This window comes from Hippopotamus amphibius, chromosome 17, assembly GCF_030028045.1.
Source record: "Hippopotamus amphibius kiboko isolate mHipAmp2 chromosome 17, mHipAmp2.hap2, whole genome shotgun sequence".
Classification (NCBI taxonomy): domain Eukaryota; kingdom Metazoa; phylum Chordata; class Mammalia; order Artiodactyla; family Hippopotamidae; genus Hippopotamus; species Hippopotamus amphibius.
The window spans coordinates 24,574,984-24,597,119 of record NC_080202.1 but is presented as its reverse complement, the minus strand read 5'-3'; the positions used below and the strand labels follow the sequence as shown (position 1 = coordinate 24,597,119).

Here is a 22,136-nt window from a genome sequence, read left to right as displayed (position 1 = left end):
TGATTAACCCATACTTAGAATGTAGTACCTTCAGTTTCATAATATACAAAATACATATTTTGAATAAATGTAATTTCTGAAGGAAAAATCACCTGGTTTTGTTTGTAAATCTTTGATGAGTAGCATCTGTAACTTAGCTGTCACATAAAATTAAAAGTGAAATCCCCGTAGTACTGTTTGTGTGCCTTATTTTGTTCATCACCACATTTACCTGCTATTAAAGTATAGAGAATTTGTAAGCTGGTTTATTTCATTCATTCTCCTTCAGTAATGGAGTGACGCATTAAATTTTTTACTTTCTGGTTTATGGGATTATTTATCTTTAAAACTTTAACATATTTTTCAGGGTCAGTTAAATGAAAGCATGGACCATGGGGGAGTTGGACCATATGAACTGTAAGTTTATATGAAAAGGTTCCACTGTGCTGTCTTTCTTTTATGTAGGTTATATCAGCTCCAGTTTATAGCCATCATGTGAGTTCAGTAAGCTGTTCATAAATATGTAGTCATATATACAGACTTGGTTTATTGAGTTTGGCACCAATATAATAATATATCTGGGGTTTTGAGACCATGTATGGATTTTGAGAAAAAGATTATTCAATTTAGAGTATACTGAATATGAGTCTGAGTGTGTTAGGAATTTTTATTAGTTTAATATAGAGAACCACCTTTTCCTACTGAAAAAGAAAAATTTTAGAAATGCTCCCCAGATCAAATGCTTCTTATTTATTTATTTATTTATTTATATTTATTTACTTACTTACTTACTTACTTGACTGCGTCAGATCTTAAAGAGGCACATGGGATCTTTATTGCCTCGTGTGGGATCTTTGTTGCGATGTGCGAACTCTTAGTTGCAGCATGTGAACTCTTAGTTGCAGCAGGCGGGATCTAGTTCCCTGATCAGGGGAACTGCATTGGGAGCACCAAGTCTTAGCCACTGTGCCACCAGGGAAGTCGCTCAAATGCTTCTTTGTTTTGCTTGTAATACATCATCCAAACAGAGATTTGTACAATCTTATGTCATTTTAGGCAAGCTTAATTAGGTGAGTATGGTGTTTAATCTGCTCTGTACCTTCAAGTAAAAAGCCTTGGATTGTGGGGAGACAAAGATCAATTATATAGAAAGCATTTAAGTGACAGATAAATTGCCACCCTTTTTGGAGTCTTTAAATTAAGCAGATATGGAAAGATGCATGGATATAATTTATTTGTAAGAATTTTTACCTAAAGATGTGAACTAATTGGGTACCTTTAGAAAGCTCTCAGATTTTCTGCTGAAGTTGCCAAATGAAGTTGGATAATACCTAATCTCATAGACATTTTGAATGAACTAAATTTGAATAACTGGAAGACGTTTTTCCCTTGTTAGCTTAATAAACGTGTTCTAATTTATCTTAGTTTTGGGATGTGTGATGCTTATGAAAATAAGTAATAGCATATTCTGTAAACAAGCAGGTAAACAGTTATCAAGCCACTCTAATCATGACCTACTATGTCATTGAGTCATTAGTTTACTTTAGAGCACAGATATTAAATTTGCTATCATGCACTTTTTTCCTTTTAAGTGGATTATAATTCTCTTTCTAACAATATGCTGAAAGTAATTTAACTTCTTGCAAATTTACCTTTGGTTTTGCTTTTCTCCCCAGTGGCATGGAGCATTGTGAGAAATTTGAAATCTCAGAAACTAGTGTGAACAGAGGGCCAGAAAAAATCAGACCAGAATGTTTTGAGCTACTTCGAGTGCTTGGTAAAGGGGGCTATGGAAAGGTAGGAAGTATTTTGAAATGAGAGCTGTTGTCTGTCTTGGGTAGATTAGTTTTTATACCCTGGTTCCAGCAGTCCTCTTCAATCTTTTTTGCTAGCTATCAGCAAAGGATATGATCACTTACCTGGTATTATTTGAGGGATATACAGAAGTTCTCCTTTTCCTACCACCATTCACATAAAAGCCTGGCACATTATAAGCACTCAGTCAATATTTGTGGAATAAATAAATAGGCACCTGAGCCAGGCAGAGTCTGTTGTTAGAGGATTCATTCCTTCCTTTGGTTAAATGGTACGGTCTATAGGTATCCTTTTAAAAAAGAAATTACTCATTACTTTCAAGAGACATGAGACATTAAATTGGTAGACCGTGATCTAAATTGGTTTTCTTTGACTTGCAGTATTTGGAGCAGTAGTTAGGGAAGCTGAAGAATATAAAAGGGGAGAAAAAAAATGAAGAGAACCTCTTAGTTTCATAGTTTTGCCAGAGAGTTTCTAATTTAAGACCTCACTTTTGTGTGTTCTGCCCAAGAAAATTTATACTTTGCCATTCTCTATCAAAAGACAGAATTTGGATAACATTTTAGTAGTTAGGACTAAGCTTGAGAACTATTTATGCTATTGTGTAGTGTTCACTTTTGCAAAACATGAGATTTTTAGTTTATTGTTAGGCTTAAGGACACATTCTAATATGTTCTAATCATCTTGAATGTGTAACACATATTCTGTGAATCTCAGATATTTTAGCTATTGCAAGAAGATGTATTATAGCTAGTCATTTTAAGGAATAGGTAATTCCTGTCAACTATTATTAAATAGTTATATGTGAAGCCTCCCTGAAATTTTATGAAATATTTTATAATTTCTATGTGTCTGGGAAACCTGATTATAGTTTTTTCTATGCAAACTTGGATTTTATGTATAAAGTAACATGGAGTGCTTGTTATTAGATGGTCATTGCCCAACTTTGCCACCAGATGTCAGCAGACCAAACAGGAAAGTCCCATGTTGTGTAACACCCTTCACTACTAAATCTTTCATATAGTCTGCTCATCACTGTGCACAGTCCTTCATGGTGCTGGTTTTTGTAAGAATGTAGACTGCTATATCGTTTGTTTGTTTCTTATAAGTAGGAATTAAGGGATTGTGACTAGCATAATTTAGCTTTTAGTAACATACGCTTTTATTTTTCATCCAGGTTTTTCAAGTACGAAAAGTAACAGGAGCAAATACTGGGAAAATATTTGCCATGAAGGTGCTTAAAAAGGTGATTTCTCCCCCCCCCCCCACCCCCAGCTATATACTTAATTGCCATAAAATCCATATTTTGGTCTAAATTCTCAGTCAAAAATGTATTTGTAATACAGTTATAAGTCCTCTTGGAATGTGGGATACATTTCATTATTGTTGTTCTTGTTTTATTTATTTTATTTATTCACCCTCTGCTTGGTAAGGGTGGGGTGGAGAGCTGTTTCAATTCTCTCAGGTAACTCTTTTAGCCCTTTGTTCTAGTTTCTGTATTTCTAAGTAATAAGCGTTTTCTGCTGTGACTTAAGTCAGTAGTTTTAGAATTATGTATGGACTTACTATTTTATTCTTTTTTACTCCTTTCTTCCTTTTTCCCATCCTCATCTGGCTTCCTTTTCTTTCGATATACTGTTGTCTTCTCACACCGTCCATCAACTCTGTAAAACACCTTTCAGGCCAGTGTTCTGTGATCACACTTATTAGGTAATTTACCAGTTGCATTTATTTTCCTAGAGACCTCCCATAGGAACCTTCTGTCCTCCTAGTTTGACCTGTACTGATAGTTCTCTAGGTGTAGCTGTCATTACTGGAGTTACCCTTCACCACAATCCTTGGAATCCTCCTGACTCCTTCTGTGTTGGGTCCTTTGTTTCCTGGATCCCATATGTTCCTTTTTCTTAGTTTGTGTCCTGTTGCCTTGCTTTGGTGACCATTTACTGGTGCATTCCTGAGAAACTGAATGAAGGTGATTTTTAAAGAAATATTACATATTTGAAAGTTTTCTTATTATATTCTTAAACCTGTTTGATAGTTTGGGTGCAGTTTTGAAGTTGAAAATCATTTTCACACAGGTTTTTGCTCCGTTTTCATCTAGCTTTGAGTGTTTCTGTTGACAAGACCCTTGCCGTTCTAATTCTTAATCCTTTATAGATCTGTTTTTCTTTAAGATGTTTAAGATTCTATTTTTAATGTTCTAAATTTTTACAGTGATGTCTTGCTTTGATTCTTATTATTTATTTTTATTCTTTCAATCTTAAAAGTTTCAGTCTTTCAGATCTAGGAAATCTTCTGTTATGATCTTTTTGATAATTTCCCCCCATTGTTTTCTTTCTTTTCTTGGAATTGCATTTACTTGGATGTTGGACCTCCTAGACTGGTCATCTCTTTTTCTTACCTTTCTGTTTGTCCATTTCTTTATCTTTTTGTTTACTTTATGAGATTTTTCTAGAAATGTATTTTCTGATCATTTTACTGATACATTTTTTTTGGTTGTGCCATGTGGCTTGTGGGATCTTAGTTCCCAGACGGGATTGAACCCGGGCCCCTGGCAGTAGAAATGTGGAGTCTTAACCACTGGACCGCCAGGGAATTCCCTTACTGATTTTTTTAAAACTGTCATATTTGTGGTTCCCCGAAGCTCTTTTTGTTGCCTTTTCTTTTTGTAGCAACCTATTTTGTGAGTACAGTATCTTCTTTTATTTCTTTGAGGGTTTTAATTTTAAATTCTTTGAAATGTTCTTTTGTTTCATGCATGTGTCTCTTTTCAAAGTTCGTATTTTCTTTGACTTTGATTTAGTGGTTTTTTGCTATGTCAGAGGCCTTCTTTAGATGTCTGGTGTCCTTAAAGGACTCTTAAAGAGTGAAACTCTGAAAAGCTGATCAGAAGTTATATGTGTGTAGGCTTCTCTGTAGTGCAATCATGAGATTAGTTGGCAGTTGACTAAGAACCTCCAAATATCAGTGTCTCAAGGTCTTTTTTCTGATATGGATCAGTTGGTACTGAGAAAGATCCTCTATTCTTTTGCCTAGAAAAAGCATTCTGGAGCTGGATGACAGAGAGGAGATGGAGATCTCACCTTTCAACATCAGATTTTCACTGAAGTCACTTTTTTTTGTTCGTTTCATTTTTAATTTTATTGAAGTATAGTTGATTTACAATGTTGTGTTAATTTCTGCTGTACAGCAAAGTGATTCAGTTACAAATATATTCTTTTTTATCCATTATGGTTTATCACAGGATATCTGTTAGAGTTCCCTGTGCTATATACCATGGACCTTTTTGTTTATCCATCCTACATATACTAGTTTGCATCTGGTGATCCCAAACTGCCAATCCCTCCCTCTGCCACTGCCCCCTTGGCAACCACAAGTCTGCTCTCAATGTCTGTGAGTCTGTCTCTGTTTCGTAGATAAGTTCATTTGTGTCGTATTTTAGATTCCACATACAAGTGATGTCATATGGTATTTGTCTTTCTCATTCTGACTGACTTCGCTTATTGTGATAATATCTAGGTCCATCCACATTGCTGCAAATAGCATTATTTTGTTCTTTTTTACGACTGAGTAATGAAGTCAAATTTTTACTTTAGCACTATACTCTGTATCTGATCCTTCACTCTTTTTTTTTTTTTCTGGACACTACATCTCTCTAAGTGGTAGTTCCCTGGCTAGTTAGTGTGGGAATGGGAATCTTGTTAGTCTATTTGTTCCTTACAGAGACTTTCAGATAACCTCCCAGTTTTTGGTCTTCCACCTTCTGCCTTCTTGCAGTCCCTAAGGATTCCAGTTTTTTTTTTCCTTTCTTTCCTTTTATTTTTGCTTCTAATTTTTGAACCCTGCTGGAGTTCTATAGATGGATTCAGCTTCTTTTGAGTTATGCCTCTTTGTAGGCATTTAGGATTGATCATACCCCAGTAAGCTAAGTCACACGCCATTGCTTTACCCCCCACTCTGTCGTCACCTTTTAAGATGTACAGTTACACGTTTCTTAGTTTTATTGAAGATGGTTATGTATGTTTGATTTCTTGTTCTTTTTGTTTGGGATTGATTTCTGAAAAGATCTCGCTGTCTTAAACCTTAGTAGAAAACTATATTAAAAGACAAAATGACTTTAAAAAAATTATAATGTTTGTAATACGTTGGTCCTATCTTCTTCCTGATTTTACTTAAGCAGTACAAATGACTTTTTAATTTAAAAGCTAAGGAACAAATATTGTGACCACAACGTTATTGGTGATTGTCTTAAAGAAGCAATTTAGGTATTCTCAACTTCAATTTCTGCATCAGTAAGCTGGAATTAATCTGCAGTCTGGCTTTCCCATCAGAGTCATTTGAGATTAAAGATTTTTTGTCTGTGAAATATGTTAAGTCTAAAATTGGAAGCAGTATTATAATGGTTGTTCTAGAAATGTTGAGAGAGGTACTGATCATGGTTCTTAGAATAATCCTTTCCTTTTGATACATTGCTTATACGTGCCTGATAGTCAGGGCTGAGCAAAATCAGTCATAATTGTATCTTTTTTTTTTTTTAATTAATTTATTTCATTGGCTGTGTTGGGTCTTTTTTTTTTTTGCTGTGCGCGGTCTTTTTAGTTGCGGTGAGTGGGGGCTCCTCTTCGTTGTTGTGCGCAGGCTCCTCATTGCCGTGGCTTCTCTTGTTGCAGAGCATGGGCTCTAGGCCTGTGGCCTTCAGTAGTTGTAGCACATGGGCTCAATAGTTGTGGCTCACAGGCTCTAAAGTGCAGGCTCAGTAGTTGTGGCACACGGACTTAGTTGCTCCGTGGCACGTGGGATCTTCCTGGAGCAGGGCTTGAACCCGTGTCCCCTGCATTGGCAGGCGGATTCTCAACCACTGCGCCACCTAGGAAGCCCAGTCATATTTATATCTTAAGTGAAGTATGTTTCTGGCACGGGTATCTTTAATGGAGAGAAGAGGGTGTTGGAGTTTTGTTTTGTTTTTTAATTTATTTATTCATGTATTTATTGGCTGTGTTGGGTCTTCGTTGCTTCTAGTTGCGGCAGACGGGCTCAGTTGCTCCACGGCATGTGGGAATCTTCCTGGAGCAGGGATTGAACCCGTGTCCCCTGCACTGGCAGGCAGACTCTTAACCACTGCACCACCTAGGAAGCCCTGGGTTTTTTTTTTAATACTGATGGTGAGTGGGCGTGGTATATTGGAAATCCATCGGTTTAATTACTGCTAATTGTCAGGTTTCCTTTTTGTGCCCAGGCATCTAAAACCTAACTTGTTCGCCCCTCCTTTTGCTTAGTTACCATTCCTTCCCACTGTTGGGTTTTTCTTTCCCCGGACCTGATTAGATGCTTTCCTTGAGCAGAGAGCACTGTCTCATTCTTTCCATGCTATTCCTGAAAACAAGCTTATTGCAAAAATAATGAAAGTGAAAAGATTGCTAGGCTTAGGTCCAAGGTTTTAATTCCTAAATCCCTAGGTAAGATGACAGTGTACTCCCTTTGAATTTCTTTTCAATTTTGTTATCCTGGAAGCAGAGAGTACTAACCCTCTTGACCTGAGTATGTGGTAAGAATATACCTTCTTTCTAACCTTTAAGATGAAATCAGAATAAACCAGATGTCCCTTTGTCTTAAATGAGTTGCTTACATCTGGACAATCTGTCTGGATTTAGCATTTCTGGGATTGTTTACTCATGAGAATGGTCCCATTTGGGTACTTGCTCATGGTGAAATGTTGAGGAAAAGACTATCTCCAACAGCTATCTCTCTACCCTACCAGTTGCTACAAAAATGTGCTCTGGAAGCATTAGTTCAGTTCACACTGTAAATTTTAGAACCATTGGCCAAAGGCTTGGTGGCTCACAGATTGTCATATAGCTCATAGATTGCTCATATTTCTTTCATTCTTTCTTTTATTGAACCAACTGAGACTGCAATTTTGCTAGACATTAGGATTTAGCAGTTGAGACAAATGTAATTTCTGCCTCTCACTCTGCTTACTAATTCAAAGGAAGAACTGATAAGCTTATCCTTACAATTTCTTTTCTACTCTAGTCAAAACCTTTTCTACTTTGAGGTTTAAGCCTATACTACTTTCTTACCTTTTATCAGTCTTTTTTCCTCCACTCCCAGGTCTTATTTTCCTGGGTGTCTTCCATGCCCTTATATTAAGTAAGTAATCAATTGCCTAGCCTTTTAATTCCTTGTTGATCCCAACTCCATCAGCATTCACCTCCATTCCACTTCACCAGCCCCCATAGCTGTATCCTCCACCTCTGAAATGTTGGACTGTAATAGAACAATAACGTCCTCACTTCTTTATTCCCACAATGCCTGATCTTTGGCTCTAAGACCTTTAAGTGCTTTGACCTTTTTGTTTTTCCTTCAGGTTCTTAGCCCTGTTTTAATTTCACTTTATTCCTAATCTAGCCTAATCAACATGATCTGCCACTTCAGTCACCTGCTATCTCCATTGACCTTATGTTCAGGAAAGTTCTAATCTAATCAGTTCGTTAATACTGCTTTATTCCTGTATCTCAGTTACTGAACATCACTGGCAGAAATCACACAAACTTTTTAAGTTGGTACTGGGACAAATTCATAGTCCCAAACTCATGTGGACCCTTGGTACTCACCAAATTTCCCTAGACAGCTCCTTCCATTCTTTACAACTATTAGAGATAGCCTTTGCCATCAGTCCTGCTATTCCTTTTTAGCAGACTGCCTGTCTTCCTATTTGAGGCTGTCAGATATGGTTCCCTTCAACTTCCTGTTCTAATCGCTGTCCCTAGTACCATATTGTCTGCATTTTCACCTGTCTTTACTTCCCTGTCTCCAGGCTTAGTGGGAGATGTGTTCCTACTTCTTTCCAAGGCTAAACCCTCTCTTTATGTTTTGTATCCCATCTCTTTCTGCCTGTTCAGGGTCTTTTCTCTGTCACTTCTGCCTCTTTTTCCATCCTCTATCCTGACCTCTTTCTTTAATTATCTTCATGTCTTTGCCATATTTAGAAAACAAGCCCTTTCTTGACTTGGTGCCTATTGTAGTTTCCAGTCTCTGCCTTTCATAGCTGAATTTCTTGAGAAGTCATATTTTATTATTTTTTTCACTCACTATATTTTGACTTCACAACTATACTGTTTTGATGAAACTCTTGTCCCCTTCGTCACCAGCAGTCTCCCAGTTGCTGAATCCAGTGGTCTTTACTTAACTTATCCGTAATTTACTTCTCTGTTGCATTGAAGATATTGACCACAGCATGTTGAAACTCTGTTCCCTTGACTTCCATGATTCTTCTTTATTATTTCTTCTTCATCTTCTCTTCTTGGTCTGTTGCTTCTTAAGAGGTTCTCAAAATTACTTATTTAAAAAATTCAAACCTCCTGAACAGTTAAAAAATAACACATCTTTGAAATTTTTCAAACTTTCCAAAGAGTTGCAAGAATAGTACAGTGATCACCAGTTGTTTGCTATATTTTCTTTGTCTGCCCCTGCATTTCTCCCCTCTCTATGTATATGTATATATATTCGAAGTTTTTATGTTTTTGGTATACAATATGAAAGTTATTTGTCAACATGGCACCTCGCCTTTAAATTCTTTAGTATGTATCTCTTAAGAATAAGGGAGTTTTCATCCATAACCACAATGTAATTATCACATTTGGGAAATTTAACATTGATATACTATACTGTTTTCTTTTTCTTTTCTCTTCCCTTCTCTTCTCTCCCCTTCCCCTTCCTTCCTTCCTCCCTCCCTTCCCTTTCCTTTCTTCTTTCCTTCCTTTCTCCCTTCCTTCCATCCTTCATGCAGGCATTTTTCTCTAGCTATGGCAAGCAGGGGCTACTCTTCCTTGTGGTGTGGTGGCTTCTCTTGTTGCAGAGCATGGGCTCTAGACATGCAGGCTTCAGTAGTTGTGGCACACGGGCTTAGTTGCTCCATAGTATGTGGGATCTTCCCAGACCAGGGATCGAACCTGTGTCCCTTGCGTTGGCAGGCAGATTCTTAACCACTGCACCACAAGGGAAGTCCCACTATACTGTTTTTTCGGTTTGTTTTTTGTTTTTTTTAATTTATTTATTTATTGGCTGCGTTGGGTCTTTATTGTTGCACGAGGATTTTCTCTAGTTGCAGCGAGCGGGGGTATGTTATTTTCCAGTACATCATCCATACTCAAACTTCCCCAGTTGTGTCAATAATATCCTTTATAGCTGTTTTGTTTTGTTTTTAATACCCAGGATTTAATCAAGGATCACACGTTACTTTGAGTAGTCCTGTATCTTCAGTTTCCTTTACTGTAGAGTCCTGTGTCTTTAGTTTCTTTTACTGTAGTTTCCTTTCTTTTTTTGTCATTCATGACACTGACATGTTTTGAAGACTCTGGGCCAGTTATTTTGCAGAGTATCCCTAATTTGGATATGTTTCATTGTTTCCTTGTGAAAACACTTAAATATAAATTTAAGTTAAATACTTTCTGCAGGAATATTTTACAGGAGTTTTGTGTTCTCAGTGTATGGGCTCAGGAAGCACATAATGTTAGCCTATCTCGTTATTTGGTGAGACTGAGTTTGATCACCTGGTTAAGATGGTATCCACCAAACTTCCCATTCTACAGATACCTTTTCCCCTCTGTAATTAAAAAGTATCTGTGGAATGAAAGTTAGAGATTGTGTTAATATTCTGTCCTAATAATCTTCTACACCCAATGGTTTTATTATCCATTGTTTCTTAGCCAAATTAGGTAATACTCTGGTGATTATAAAATGGAGACTTTTCCATTTTTATCATTTTTTTCTTTATTAGCTGTCATTCTTCCATAAAGAAGAGCTTTTCATACTTGTTTTTTCTAACTTAAATTTTTAAAACAGTATGGACTGTTTTGTTCAGTGTGTTATCCATTTCTTTCATTATTCAAATTTTGGTCCACAAATTTTCCTAGGTTTTGCTAGAGAGAGAGCTCTGTTGAGATGGCTTCTATGTCCTTTTAACATATCCCTGTTAGTTTTTAAGTACTTCTTTACTTTCTGTGCAGTAGCGTGCTCTAGGTTTACATTGAACTTCCCCTGATCCTGTCCGAGAACCATCTGTTTTTCCGTAGAACCCTGTTTTTTTGGGTAGAGAAACCAAGATCTGGGTGCCAAGCTATGCTCTTTGCTACTAAAGTGTCATCATTTCTGGCTCTTTCAGTACACAGAGCTAGGAAGTTTTATTTTAAATCATGGCTTCATGTTGATATTCCTAATTTCAGTCTAGTTCCGTAGGGTTCTTCTTTCCTCAGTCTACATTTGCATCTCTTTTTCCACAGTGAGAAAAATCGGGTAACAACATAAATACATTTACTCATATACTTAGTTGTACAATATATGCAGAATAGTTTGAGAATTATAATACCAATACCACTAGTAGCTACAAACCTACCAAGTGTGGTTTAAGATTTCTTTGCAATTTTTGTTATGCTTATATGTATGTCACTAAGAATGTGCAGTGTAAAGTTATTTAAATATCTTTTTTCTCCTTTTGTGGTAAAATTATCAAATAATAGTCAGTTAAATTTATGTATTTCTGTTGTATTCACGTTTATTTCCCTCCCCCATCCTTGTTGATTTAATTTTATTTTTGCAATGTATAAAACATTAACATGATTCAGAATTCAAGATCTCCATTTTATAATCACAATAATGGTATATGATTTAGGTAAGAAAAGAAATGAATGATAAAACCATTGAGGCTTTACTCAGAAGTCCCATTCCTTTTCCTGCCTTTCCACTGTCGTTAGCTTTTTTTTTAATAGGTTTCTTGTTGGAATGTTATGTTATGTTGTTATTTTTCTGCCATGCCACATGGCATGTGGGATCTTAGTTCCCCAACTAGGCACTAAACCTGGTCCCTAGGCAGTGATAGCACAGAGACCTACCCACTGGACCACCAGGGAATTCCCTATCATTAGCTTTTGGCTATCTTAGTTATGCTCATTATTGCAGGTATAAGCATGTACATATATATGTATTCTTATTTCCTCTTTTACACAAAAGGTAGCATACTGTGTGTACTGCTGTGCCATAGATGCTCTTTTGTACCTTGCTTTCATAGAGATGTTCCTCATTCTTTTTATAGCTTTTTTACACAGGGTTTTCATTCAATCTCCTATGCATGGGCATTTAGGTTATTTCTAATGTTTCATTTTTACAAATAATATTGCAACTAATAACCTCATGTATATGCTCTTTCATGTTACTGGAAGTATACAAGAACTTAGTTGTAGAATTTAAGATTTAACATGTCCAAAACAATGTATCATTTTCCTAAAACTTTTTTCTTTGTTTCCATTTCCTGTTATTGAATGACACCATTACTTACACAGAAACCATGGTATCATCATTTCTTCTCATATCTGATTAGGCAGTCAGTGCTAATGATGCACTTTTATCCTTTTTTTCCCCTTCGCTTTCTTAGTTACAGGTTTTACTTCTTGCTTAGTTTACTAGCCTTCTAACTGGTTGTCATTTCTTCCTTAAAACTCCACACTACTTCTAGTACTGTCTTTCTTAAAGCCAAGGGTTATTCATTTACCTTACCTCAACATTTCTCCTCGGCCTCTAAAATAAGATTCAAATGCCTTTGCCTAGATGCCCAGGCCTTCCATTTCCTGGCCTCCACCTATATCTCCACCTAATATATCTCCTAACCACTTCTAACCATACTGAACTACTTATAGATCCTATAGACATGTCCTGTCCTATCAAGCCTCTTTTGCATTGGGAATGCTTTTTTTTTTTTTTTTTTCTCAACCCTCCACATTTCATCCTTATAACTTTCTGTGATACAGATTAGGTATCTTCAGCTCCAGGAAGACTTCTTGCCAGGTCAGATGTAGTTCCCATAGCACCTTGTGCTTAGCTCCATTGACTCATCTCTCTTCCCTGGGACTTTGGGTTCCTATGGGCTGGAGACTCCTTCTGTTAGTTCTGTTTTCTTGTTAAGAGCCTAGAAAATAGTAGACATTCAACAGTTAGTGAATAAATGAATAAACTTGATTGTTTACATGAAAACAAATTATTTAGGTTTTCATTTACATGTTTACTACAAAAATCCAAACAGTGCAGATGCATATACGAAGCTAATGTCTTCCATTACCACCTCTCAATCTCTAGTGGGAACTATGATTAATAGTTTAACGTTGGCAAGAAAAGCACAAAATAGATTTTTCCAGTTAATATAGGATAAAAATGTCTACTATTTTGTTCTTATAGATCATCTCTTTTCCTTTAGGCAATGATAGTGAGAAATGCTAAAGATACAGCTCATACAAAAGCAGAACGGAATATTCTGGAGGAAGTAAAGCATCCCTTCATTGTGGATTTAATTTATGCCTTTCAGACCGGTGGAAAACTCTACCTCATCCTTGAGTATCTCAGCGGTCAGTACACAGCTTGGTGTAATTATTTGCATTAGCTCCAGAAACTTGGTCAGAACATTATTTTCCAATAGAAAAATGCTTTTTCCCAATGTGACCAAATAGTTCTTAAAATTGACAAATACATTGACATAAGGAATTCAGATGTGACCAAATATTTCTTTTTGCAGACAAATATGAAGGAAACTTTAAAGGTTAAGTCTTTCTCCCCATCTGTAATATTTTATCTTAATGCCTTTGTAATCAATTAACAAAATAACAAACATCTAATTGATAGCCATCAAATTGAGTGCACTTGGGTAAGGTAATATAATTCAAATAAACCACTAAATTATTTTTTTCTAAACTGACCTGGAGAATTTAGAGTGTTGTTCAAGGTAATGAGTATTTTTGGTATTGCATCTTTAAACAGAAGAGTTTTTTGTTTAATGTAGTCTTATTGATAGATCTTGCAGTTTACATTGGAAATCACCCACTTTTTCCAAGACTTACCCCCTCCTAGGAATTTGTGGCACCCCGTAGAATTTCTAGATCACAGGTGTCTGTTTCCCACAAACACACTTGAGTTTTTTGAAAAACAGATTTCACAATAGCCTGTAACATGGAACAGAAAGCTGCAGAATTTAGGAACTTTTTATACTGTCATCATTTTTTTCTTGTAACTTTATTTTAACATGGTTTCAGATTTACAGAAAAAAGTTGCAAGAATAGGACAAAGAATTCCCACGTACTCTTCACCTAGGTTCCCCAAGTGTTATCATTTTACTACTATTATTTCGTTTCATCATTCTGTTTCTCTCCCTCTCTGTATATGTATATATGTGTGTATATAGATGTATATATACACACACATATGTGTATATATATTCATAATTTTTTTCCTGAACTATTTGAGTGTTGCAGACATGATTTCCCTTTACCTCTAAATACTTCAGTGTATAGTTTTCTGAAATTAACGACAGTATCTTACATAACTATACTAAAATTATCAAAATAGGAAATTAACAGATACAATAATGTCTCTCCTTAGTTTCCTTTAATGTAGAACAGTTCCTCAGTCTTTCTTTGTCTTTCATGACCTTGACATTTTTGAAGAGTACAGTCTAGTTTGTAAAATGCGTCAGTTTGGGCTTATCTGGTGTTCCCTCAGGATTAGATTCAGGTTATGCATTTTTGGGAGGACTGTTGAAGTGACATTGTGTTCTTCTTTGTGTATCAGAGCAAGAGGTACATGATATTTGTATCTTTGTTCCATTACCATTGATGTTAACTTTGATCATATGTATAAGGTGATGTCTGCCAGGTTTTTTTTCTGGTGAAATTTTCCTTTTGTAATTAATAAGTATCTTGAGGAGATACTTTGGAATTATTTAACTATCTCATCTCTCATCAAGCTTTCATATACAGTTTTAGCATCCATTGATTCTTGCCGGAAATAATTAACTGTGATGATTGCCAAGTGATTTTTCTTATTCCGTCATGCCTCCTTCATTTATTATTTGGCATTCTACTGTAACAAAGAGCTTTCCATTCTCCCCCATTTAAAAAATAATTATTTATCTATTAATTTGTTTACATCATTGTGGACTCATGGATTCTAAGATTATTCAGTAGGATATCACACTTTATTATCATCGTTTATTTTGATATTCAAATCGTACCATACTATGTACAAGGACATTGCCAAATCCTTTCAGTTTAAGAGTTCTAAAAATGTGGAATATGGGCATTCACTAATTTGCAAGGATGGTTTAATTACATATTAACATTTTTCTATATATGGGTAAAATGTTAGAGAAACTTTAATAAAGTTTTTTTTTTTAACCTCATGTCTGGGATCTGTAAATATTTTGAAGTTTATAGACGTAAAGCCTAGAATTCTAAAACTTGTATATTTCACATAAGAATAAGAACACTGCTAAAAATGGAATCCTGAGGACTTAGTTTTGAACCTATAATTTTTAGAATCTGTTTTTTATTTTTAAAGGGTTGATGTCTTTTAATTATGGTTAAAAGGAAAGCACAAACCCTCTCATTAGAAATGGATTGCTGGGAAAAAAGATTGTTTTGTTTCTAATGTCTTTTTCTTTTCTTTACAGGAGGAGAATTATTTATGCAGTTAGAAAGAGAAGGAATATTTATGGAAGACACAGCCTGGTAAGTGAAATTTTGTGGTTGCATAGATTCAGGTAATAACTCATATAATTAAAAGCAAAGTCCTGTTCCCACTGTGGGCAACCAGATGATTCAGTAAATTGTTCTGGAGCCCATCAGTCACTCAGGACTCTAAGGGGGAGAAGCAGCTTTGGGACTTGGCAGCTATTGGAGGTCACATCATTCCTTTGCCCCCAGGCCTTTGGGTGGAACGCTCTTCACACCAGTTCCTTACAGAACCATTCTCACTGGGGCTTTCTTTCCTTGAATTGGTAAGCTGCCTGCCTTGGCTCTGGGTGAGTGTGGTTTTCCAGTGAAACTGTATGTGTGGAACAATGGAAAGTGTCAGAAATCATCTCCTCTTTTTTTGTAGACTTTCCAGTTCCCAGGGTGCAGTCTTAGGGAGGTGATAAGTCTGCACACATCAGCTGTGGATTGATTCAATGGCCAGGATGGGATCTACCCTCCTATTTCTTAAGTTGGCATCTGCTTCAAATTAAAAATATACACACTCTTTTGTGAGACGACAGTATTGGGTAACAATAAATCAGTTTATCCTACACATTAATTGAATAGAAAACACGTAAATGTTTTTTCTACCTTAATTACCAAACTGCATTCCATTGTTTAATTTCAGGCCTTTTCTAACACAGAAGCTGCATTTAAGAGCCTTAGGGATGAAGTGCCCTTTTTTGGAGGAGGCTCTCTGAGCCCTGTTGGAGGCTGTGTTTGTGGTCCTGCTGGCTGTGAAACTGCCTCAGTCCTCTAGGACACACCCTCTCCATCCTGGAGTAATCTGCAGGATTGCAACATTGTTATGCAGCCAGTATTGCAGTGCCTTGTGCTTTTCGAATCCAGACAGGGTTGACTCAGCCCTTTATTCTTTTGAGGTAGATAAATTTGAGTGTCACACAGTTTTTAGTTGTGGGCTGGCTGGCAAGAGGGAGGGCAGATACTGTGGGCATGAGCTGTATATAAATATGCAGCTGTATTAAGGGATGAGTGGGCTTCTAAGGATCAGGTTATAAGGTATTTTTGAAACTAAGACTTGATCTCTGAGAATAACAAAGTTCCTATTTCCTATGGGATTTAAAAATTGGGGGTGGGTGGGAGAAATTTGCTTTGATTTGAATGACTATTGGCCCAGTTCCTACATAGAATAAAACATGACCAGTGACAGTTTGGCATATTCTTCTTTGCAACTTTAGCAATATGTTCTAATGATGAAATGAAACCTTTTAGAGTTTCACTAAATGAGTGAAACATAAATGTCTCCATGCCGGTTGGCAGCATCCTATGCCATCTCTTTCCCCCACCCCCACCCCCACTGATTTGGTCTTTGGTGCATGTCTATTTCTTTCAAGGAATTTTGCTCCATAGTAAACTGCTTTGAGTAGATTACTCTTTTTAATTTTATTAAATCACTTTTATTTCCAGCTTTTACTTGGCAGAAATTTCCATGGCTTTGGGGCATTTACATCAAAAGGGGATCATCTACAGAGACCTGAAGCCGGAGAATATCATGCTTAATCACCAAGGTGGAGATATACTGTAAACAATTCTATAGTAAATAATCATCTTAAAATCTTCCCACACAGGTCATGGTCATTTTCAAAGCCCATATTCATGTGTCTGTTATTATACATTCCTCCCTCAGAATTTATAGCATCATGATACTTGTACTTATGGTTGATGAGATTAAGGAGAATTGAGGATAACTGGCCACTCAACTGCCTTTTCTAGTTTAATCCTTACTTTTTATAGCTTGTCATTCATTTGAATTTTTTTCATAAAGTGTGGTGAGCAAAAAGCCAGTCCAGATACTAATTTTGGTTGATTCCTTAAATTGGAAAGTGAATCTTAACTTTATAAATTATTTTGTTTAATGATGAAAATACATAAATATTAGAAGCAATATTTTTATGATAAATTTTATTAATACTATAAAAAAGGAAAGGATTAGAAAATAAAATATTTAGTAGGCATTAGTTTATTCTTGCTGTTTGTTTGCAACAACAACAAACATAAAAATCAGACAGACTAATACTCTACACAGCTATAGGTACAGCCAAGTGAGCCTTGTTTATAACTGTGTGCTGCTACAGACAGTTCACTTTATGTGAGAGTAATCTGGGCTGGGTAGACTTGGCAGTTCACTCACATCCCGAAGGAGCAACCAGCCAACCTGGGTATCTGGGGGCTGGTGGCAGCTGCTGATCCTTAGATGTCTATCTGATGATGCAAGAGGTAGTTAATAGTTTTAAATTCTTGTACAGAAAATGGTTTATGGACAACTGATGCCAGAATAAATGTTTCAGATTGTGGGATTTTTTTATTTCCTTTCCTTTTTTTTTTTTTTTTTTTTTGGAGAAGTGCTATACTTAACCACGACATACATCATGGGTATCTATGTATCTCCCTCTCTCCCAGTTCTGTCCCCATTGCCCCAAATTTAGATTCTGATTCTGAATTCTAAAGCAAGGGATAGAATAGGGAAGTGACTAGTTAACTTCTTTGATACATAACTTGAGTATCAGGTGGTTCTGTGAAAATAAAGGTCATATTTCTTCTTCTGTGTCAGAGTAAAGTACACATCTACATTTGAGTTAATAGTCCATTGCCTTTTCTTGAAATAAACTTGGAATAGTAGGGTCCATGGGCTTGTTGAACCACTGGATAGCTAATGACAGTAAAGCTAAACTTTAAAAAACATTTTTTTTTGTTGGCTGTGTTGGGTCTTCGTTGCTGTGCGCAGGCTTTTTCTTTAGTTGCAGCGAGCTGGGGCTACTCTTGTTGCAGAGCACGGGCTGTAGGCATGCAGGCTTCAGTAGTTGTGGCACACAGGCACATGGGTGCATGGGCTTCAGTAGTTGCGGCATGTGGGCTCTAGAGTGCAGGCTCAGTAGTTGTGGCGGTGGCCTTAGTTGCTCCATGGCATGTGGGATCTTCCCTGCCCAGGGATCGAACCTGTGTCCCCTGCATTGGCAGGAGGATTCTTAACCACTGCGCCATAAGGGAACTCCCCGTAACTAAACTTGAACTGAAATGTTCTTTGTATAAGGTGATGAGTTTTTCACTTTTTGGATCAGAAATGATGGTTCCATGCCATGTAGCAATTTCATTTCTTTTTCCAAAGTGCATTGGCAGAATAAGCTGACTTGTTATAATGACTGTCTAAGACTCTTTTAAGAACTTTGGGGTGATAGTTCATGGTGATAAAAGCTTTATATTTGAAGTACAGTGTCACACTTTTGTTTAAAACATGCAGAAGATCTTTTTTATGGTCTGTGTACTTAATCCAGACTTCGTCAAGTTTTGCCAGGACTTACTTGCTCAGGATAGTAAAGGATTCTTGGTATAGGTAAAGCTAGAGCCTTAGACATGCTGTTTCACCTTTTTCTCATCTTTGTTTTCTCTTTGCTAGATAGATTATATCATTGGCAAAGATAATTTTGCCCTGTCTGTAAAGAGTTAACATCCCATTTATGGATGGAACCTTGCTAGTTCTTGATATCTCAAAAAATAAATTTAAAGCAGAAAAGTAAAATGAAAGGATAGGTTATTGTTTTGTATGATACATTCAAACATTGCACATACTTAGAATTCTCAGAATAACCATATATAATCTTTCATTGTAGGTCATGTGAAACTAACAGATTTTGGACTATGCAAAGAATCTATTCATGACGGAACAGTCACACACACATTTTGTGGAACAATAGAATACATGTGAGCTGCATGTTGAAAGAAATATTACTGGTTTGGGGGTAATAGCTAACCTTTGCCTGGTTTAAGTAATAGTGTGCTGAATTTTCTGAAGCAACATTTGGTTCTGTATATGGTTTTAAAAATTTTAATTCAGATGCTATGCAAATAGTGGATTTTTTCGGCATATTATTTTTCTCCTTGCAGGGCCCCTGAAATCTTGATGAGAAGTGGCCACAATCGTGCTGTGGATTGGTGGAGTTTGGGAGCATTAATGTATGACATGCTGACTGGAGCAGTAGGTGCACAGTTAAAAGCTGCATGTATTATGTTCTGTGCTGAGTAGTTATTAAGTCATTACAGCAAGAGACCTTTCCTGTGCTTTTTGAAAATGTTACCAATGAAGTTATTTTAAAAAATCTGACACTCCTGATGCTTTATTAGTAGTATTATGGGCCTCTGTACTTTTATAAATATTTTCACTTAGATGACCTGTGTCATGGTCTGTGGTCCTGTGAAATAGAGGTAGACCAGATACTGCCCTTATTTTATAAATGGAGAAAGTGAAGCATAAAATCAAATGGCTTACCTATTATCACACCAAATTAATGGTGGAAACCCAGTTCCAGGACATTGCTATTTTCTCCATGCCATTGCTTAAAAACTACAGGTCTTTAGCTGTCATCCCATATCATAGCATACATTTCTGATCTCTATGTGTAACTGACTAATTTAGGAAATGGATAATTCTGTTATTTAAAATTTGGTTTTTTCTATGCTAATTTTTCTCACTCTCTTCTACTCTTAGCCCCCGTTCACTGGGGAGAATAGAAAGAAAACAATTGACAAAATACTCAAATGTAAACTCAATTTGCCTCCCTACCTCACACAAGAAGCCAGAGATCTGCTTAAAAAGGTAGGGTTCTAAAATAGGCACTCAAACCATAAACCTCAGCTACTAGGATTTAAATAGAACTGAATATACATTTTGAATACAGAATCATACACAGATGTCGACAAAAAAAGCTTGCAGTTTTTGCAGTAAGAGTACAAATTTGTTTGTTTAAAGATTTTCTTTTCTTTTTATTCCCAAATAGTGTTTAGAAGTAATTAATAAATCGTATATTCTCAAGGCAACATAGACATGCAAATTTTGTAAAGAAAAATAATCAATTTGACTAAGTAAGGTTCATCAGTGTTTTTCTTTTCCTCCCTAAAGCTGCTGAAAAGAAATGCTGCTTCTCGTCTTGGAGCTGGTCCTGGGGACGCTGGAGAAGTTCAGGTAGGGATTGGCATGTTTGGTGGTTTGAGGGGAAGAAAATGCTAATTTTATGCATTTGTGAAGGTTATAATTAGTTCCTTATAAGTGTGGCTTATTTTGTGATTGGTAATTTCAAACAGGCTGTTAGTTTGTCAATCCAGTAATGTCTGTTCCCCTTAACTTTTCTTCCTGCTCCTTTGTTTTGTTTTGTCTTTTTCCCAGGCTCATCCATTCTTCAGACATATTAACTGGGAAGAACTGCTGGCTCGGAAGGTGGAGCCCCCCTTTAAACCTCTGTTGGTATGTATTCATGAAAGCATATAATTTGAGGGACCTCGTACTTTTTTTGGAATAAGAAAATATCAGACCAGTCAGAAACGTTATATTTATTAATAGTTCAAAAAACTTTGATCTGTCCTCTCTTCTCTTCTGTGCAGTCTTTTTAGGAACTACTGCCAGCAAAAATTGATGGCTTTATTAACTAGTTTTAAGTTGGTTGCCTAAGACAGCGGTCCCCAACATTGTTGGCATCAGGGACCAGTTTCATGGAAGACATGTTTTCCACAGATGGGGTTGGGAGGTGATTCAGGCAGTAATGCTGAGCGAGCGATGGGGAGCGGCAGATGAAACTTCACTTGCTCACCTCCTGCTGTGCAGCCCAGTTCCTAATAGGCTGCAGCCCGGTACCAGTCCGCAGTCGAGGGGTTAGGGACCCTTGTCCTAATATGATTAAATATCTCAAGTACTTGGGACTTCTGTAGTTTTTTTCTTTGTTTTCTTTTGCTTAACTCAACCTATTTTGAATTTGCTTTTCTATAACAAAGTATCACACACTAGGTGGCTTAAACAAAACTTTATTACGTCACAGTTCTAGAGGCTAGAAGTTCGGGATCAAGATGTTGGCAGAATTGGTTCCTTCTGAAGGCCGTGAGAGACTGTTTCATGCCTCTCCCCTAGTTTTTGGTGGTTGGCTGGCAATCTTTGGCATTCCTTGGCTTGTAGGTACATCATCCTATCTCTGCCTTCATGTTCATGTGGCATTCTTCTTTTGTGTAGATCTGTGTCCAGGTTTTCCTTTTCTTGTAAGGACACCAGTCATATTGGATTAGGATCCCTCACTACTCCAGTATGACCTTATCTTAACTAATTACATCTGTAGTAGCTTTCATTCCAAATAAGGTCACATTCTGAGGTACTGGGGTTTAGAACTTCATCATATGAGTGGTGGAGGGACATAATTCAAACCATAACAATATGAGTAAATGAGTTAGTGTATTAGTTCTTGTCTTTTTCCCACCTCAGAATTTGAGAAAAAATAGTTTCTTTTTCTCTTTCTTGGGGTGATGGTGGAGGAGAAGGACTAGGATGATGATGATGGTGATTTGGTCCTGGGGCACAAGGTGACTTGCTTTAAAATTTCAGCATACACAACTGTAAGGATAATAAACCCTCATGGTTACCAACTATCCAGCTTCAAAAATTATTATCATCATCATTTTTTTAGATTTTTTTTTTATAATTGACATACAACAAGCTGCATATATTTAAAGTGTACAGTTTGATATTTTTTTCTTATTAGTAACAAAAATTATTGTCATCTTGTTTAAACATAAACATAACTACCATGCTATCATCACAGCTAAAAAGCTGACTATTTCCCCAATTGTTTCTTTTTTTTTCTGGTTGGTTTGTTTTAGGACAGATTCAATCAAGACCTATTATAATCGTTTGGTTACTATGTCTCTTAGGTCTCTCCATCTATAGCTATTCTCTCTCAATTCCTCCTTTGAGGACTTACTGAAGAAACTGGACCATTCGTCCTGTAGGGTTCC

General features: G+C 36.5%; 2 protein-coding genes across 6 annotated transcripts in view; one reads left to right on the top strand and one right to left on the bottom strand.

Annotated features, from left to right (window-relative positions):
• RPS6KB1 (ribosomal protein S6 kinase B1) overlaps positions 1 to 22,136 on the top strand; it is a 34,809-nt gene that overhangs the window by 6,573 nt on the left and 6,100 nt on the right. For 2 of the 3 annotated variants that reach the window (XM_057713776.1, XM_057713777.1), the window contains exons 2-12: positions 347 to 396; positions 1,656 to 1,776; positions 2,972 to 3,040; positions 13,040 to 13,187; positions 15,284 to 15,341; positions 16,776 to 16,876; positions 18,977 to 19,067; positions 19,251 to 19,341; positions 19,852 to 19,959; positions 20,263 to 20,325; positions 20,527 to 20,604. In XM_057713776.1, coding sequence (XP_057569759.1) covers positions 347 to 396; positions 1,656 to 1,776; positions 2,972 to 3,040; positions 13,040 to 13,187; positions 15,284 to 15,341; positions 16,776 to 16,876; positions 18,977 to 19,067; positions 19,251 to 19,341; positions 19,852 to 19,959; positions 20,263 to 20,325; positions 20,527 to 20,604 — 978 coding nt within the window. Of the gene's footprint in view, positions 1 to 346; positions 397 to 1,655; positions 1,777 to 2,971; positions 3,041 to 13,039; positions 13,188 to 15,283; positions 15,342 to 15,975; positions 16,189 to 16,775; positions 16,877 to 18,976; positions 19,068 to 19,250; positions 19,342 to 19,851; positions 19,960 to 20,262; positions 20,326 to 20,526; positions 20,605 to 22,136 lie in introns of those variants that run through there. The other variant, XM_057713778.1, reaches the window with a different exon arrangement.
• Positions 11,355 to 22,136, bottom strand: part of RNFT1 (ring finger protein, transmembrane 1) — a 32,242-nt gene continuing 21,460 nt past the window's right edge. The window contains exons 9-10 of one of the 3 annotated variants that reach the window (XM_057713781.1): positions 13,677 to 13,778; positions 12,714 to 12,754 (exon numbers count right to left, since the gene is read on the bottom strand). In XM_057713781.1, the coding sequence (XP_057569764.1) occupies positions 13,683 to 13,778 (96 nt within the window). In that variant the 3' untranslated portion in view covers positions 12,714 to 12,754; positions 13,677 to 13,682. Of the gene's footprint in view, positions 12,755 to 13,676; positions 13,779 to 21,083; positions 21,736 to 22,136 lie in introns of those variants that run through there. The other 2 variants (XM_057713782.1, XM_057713783.1) reach the window with 2 other exon arrangements.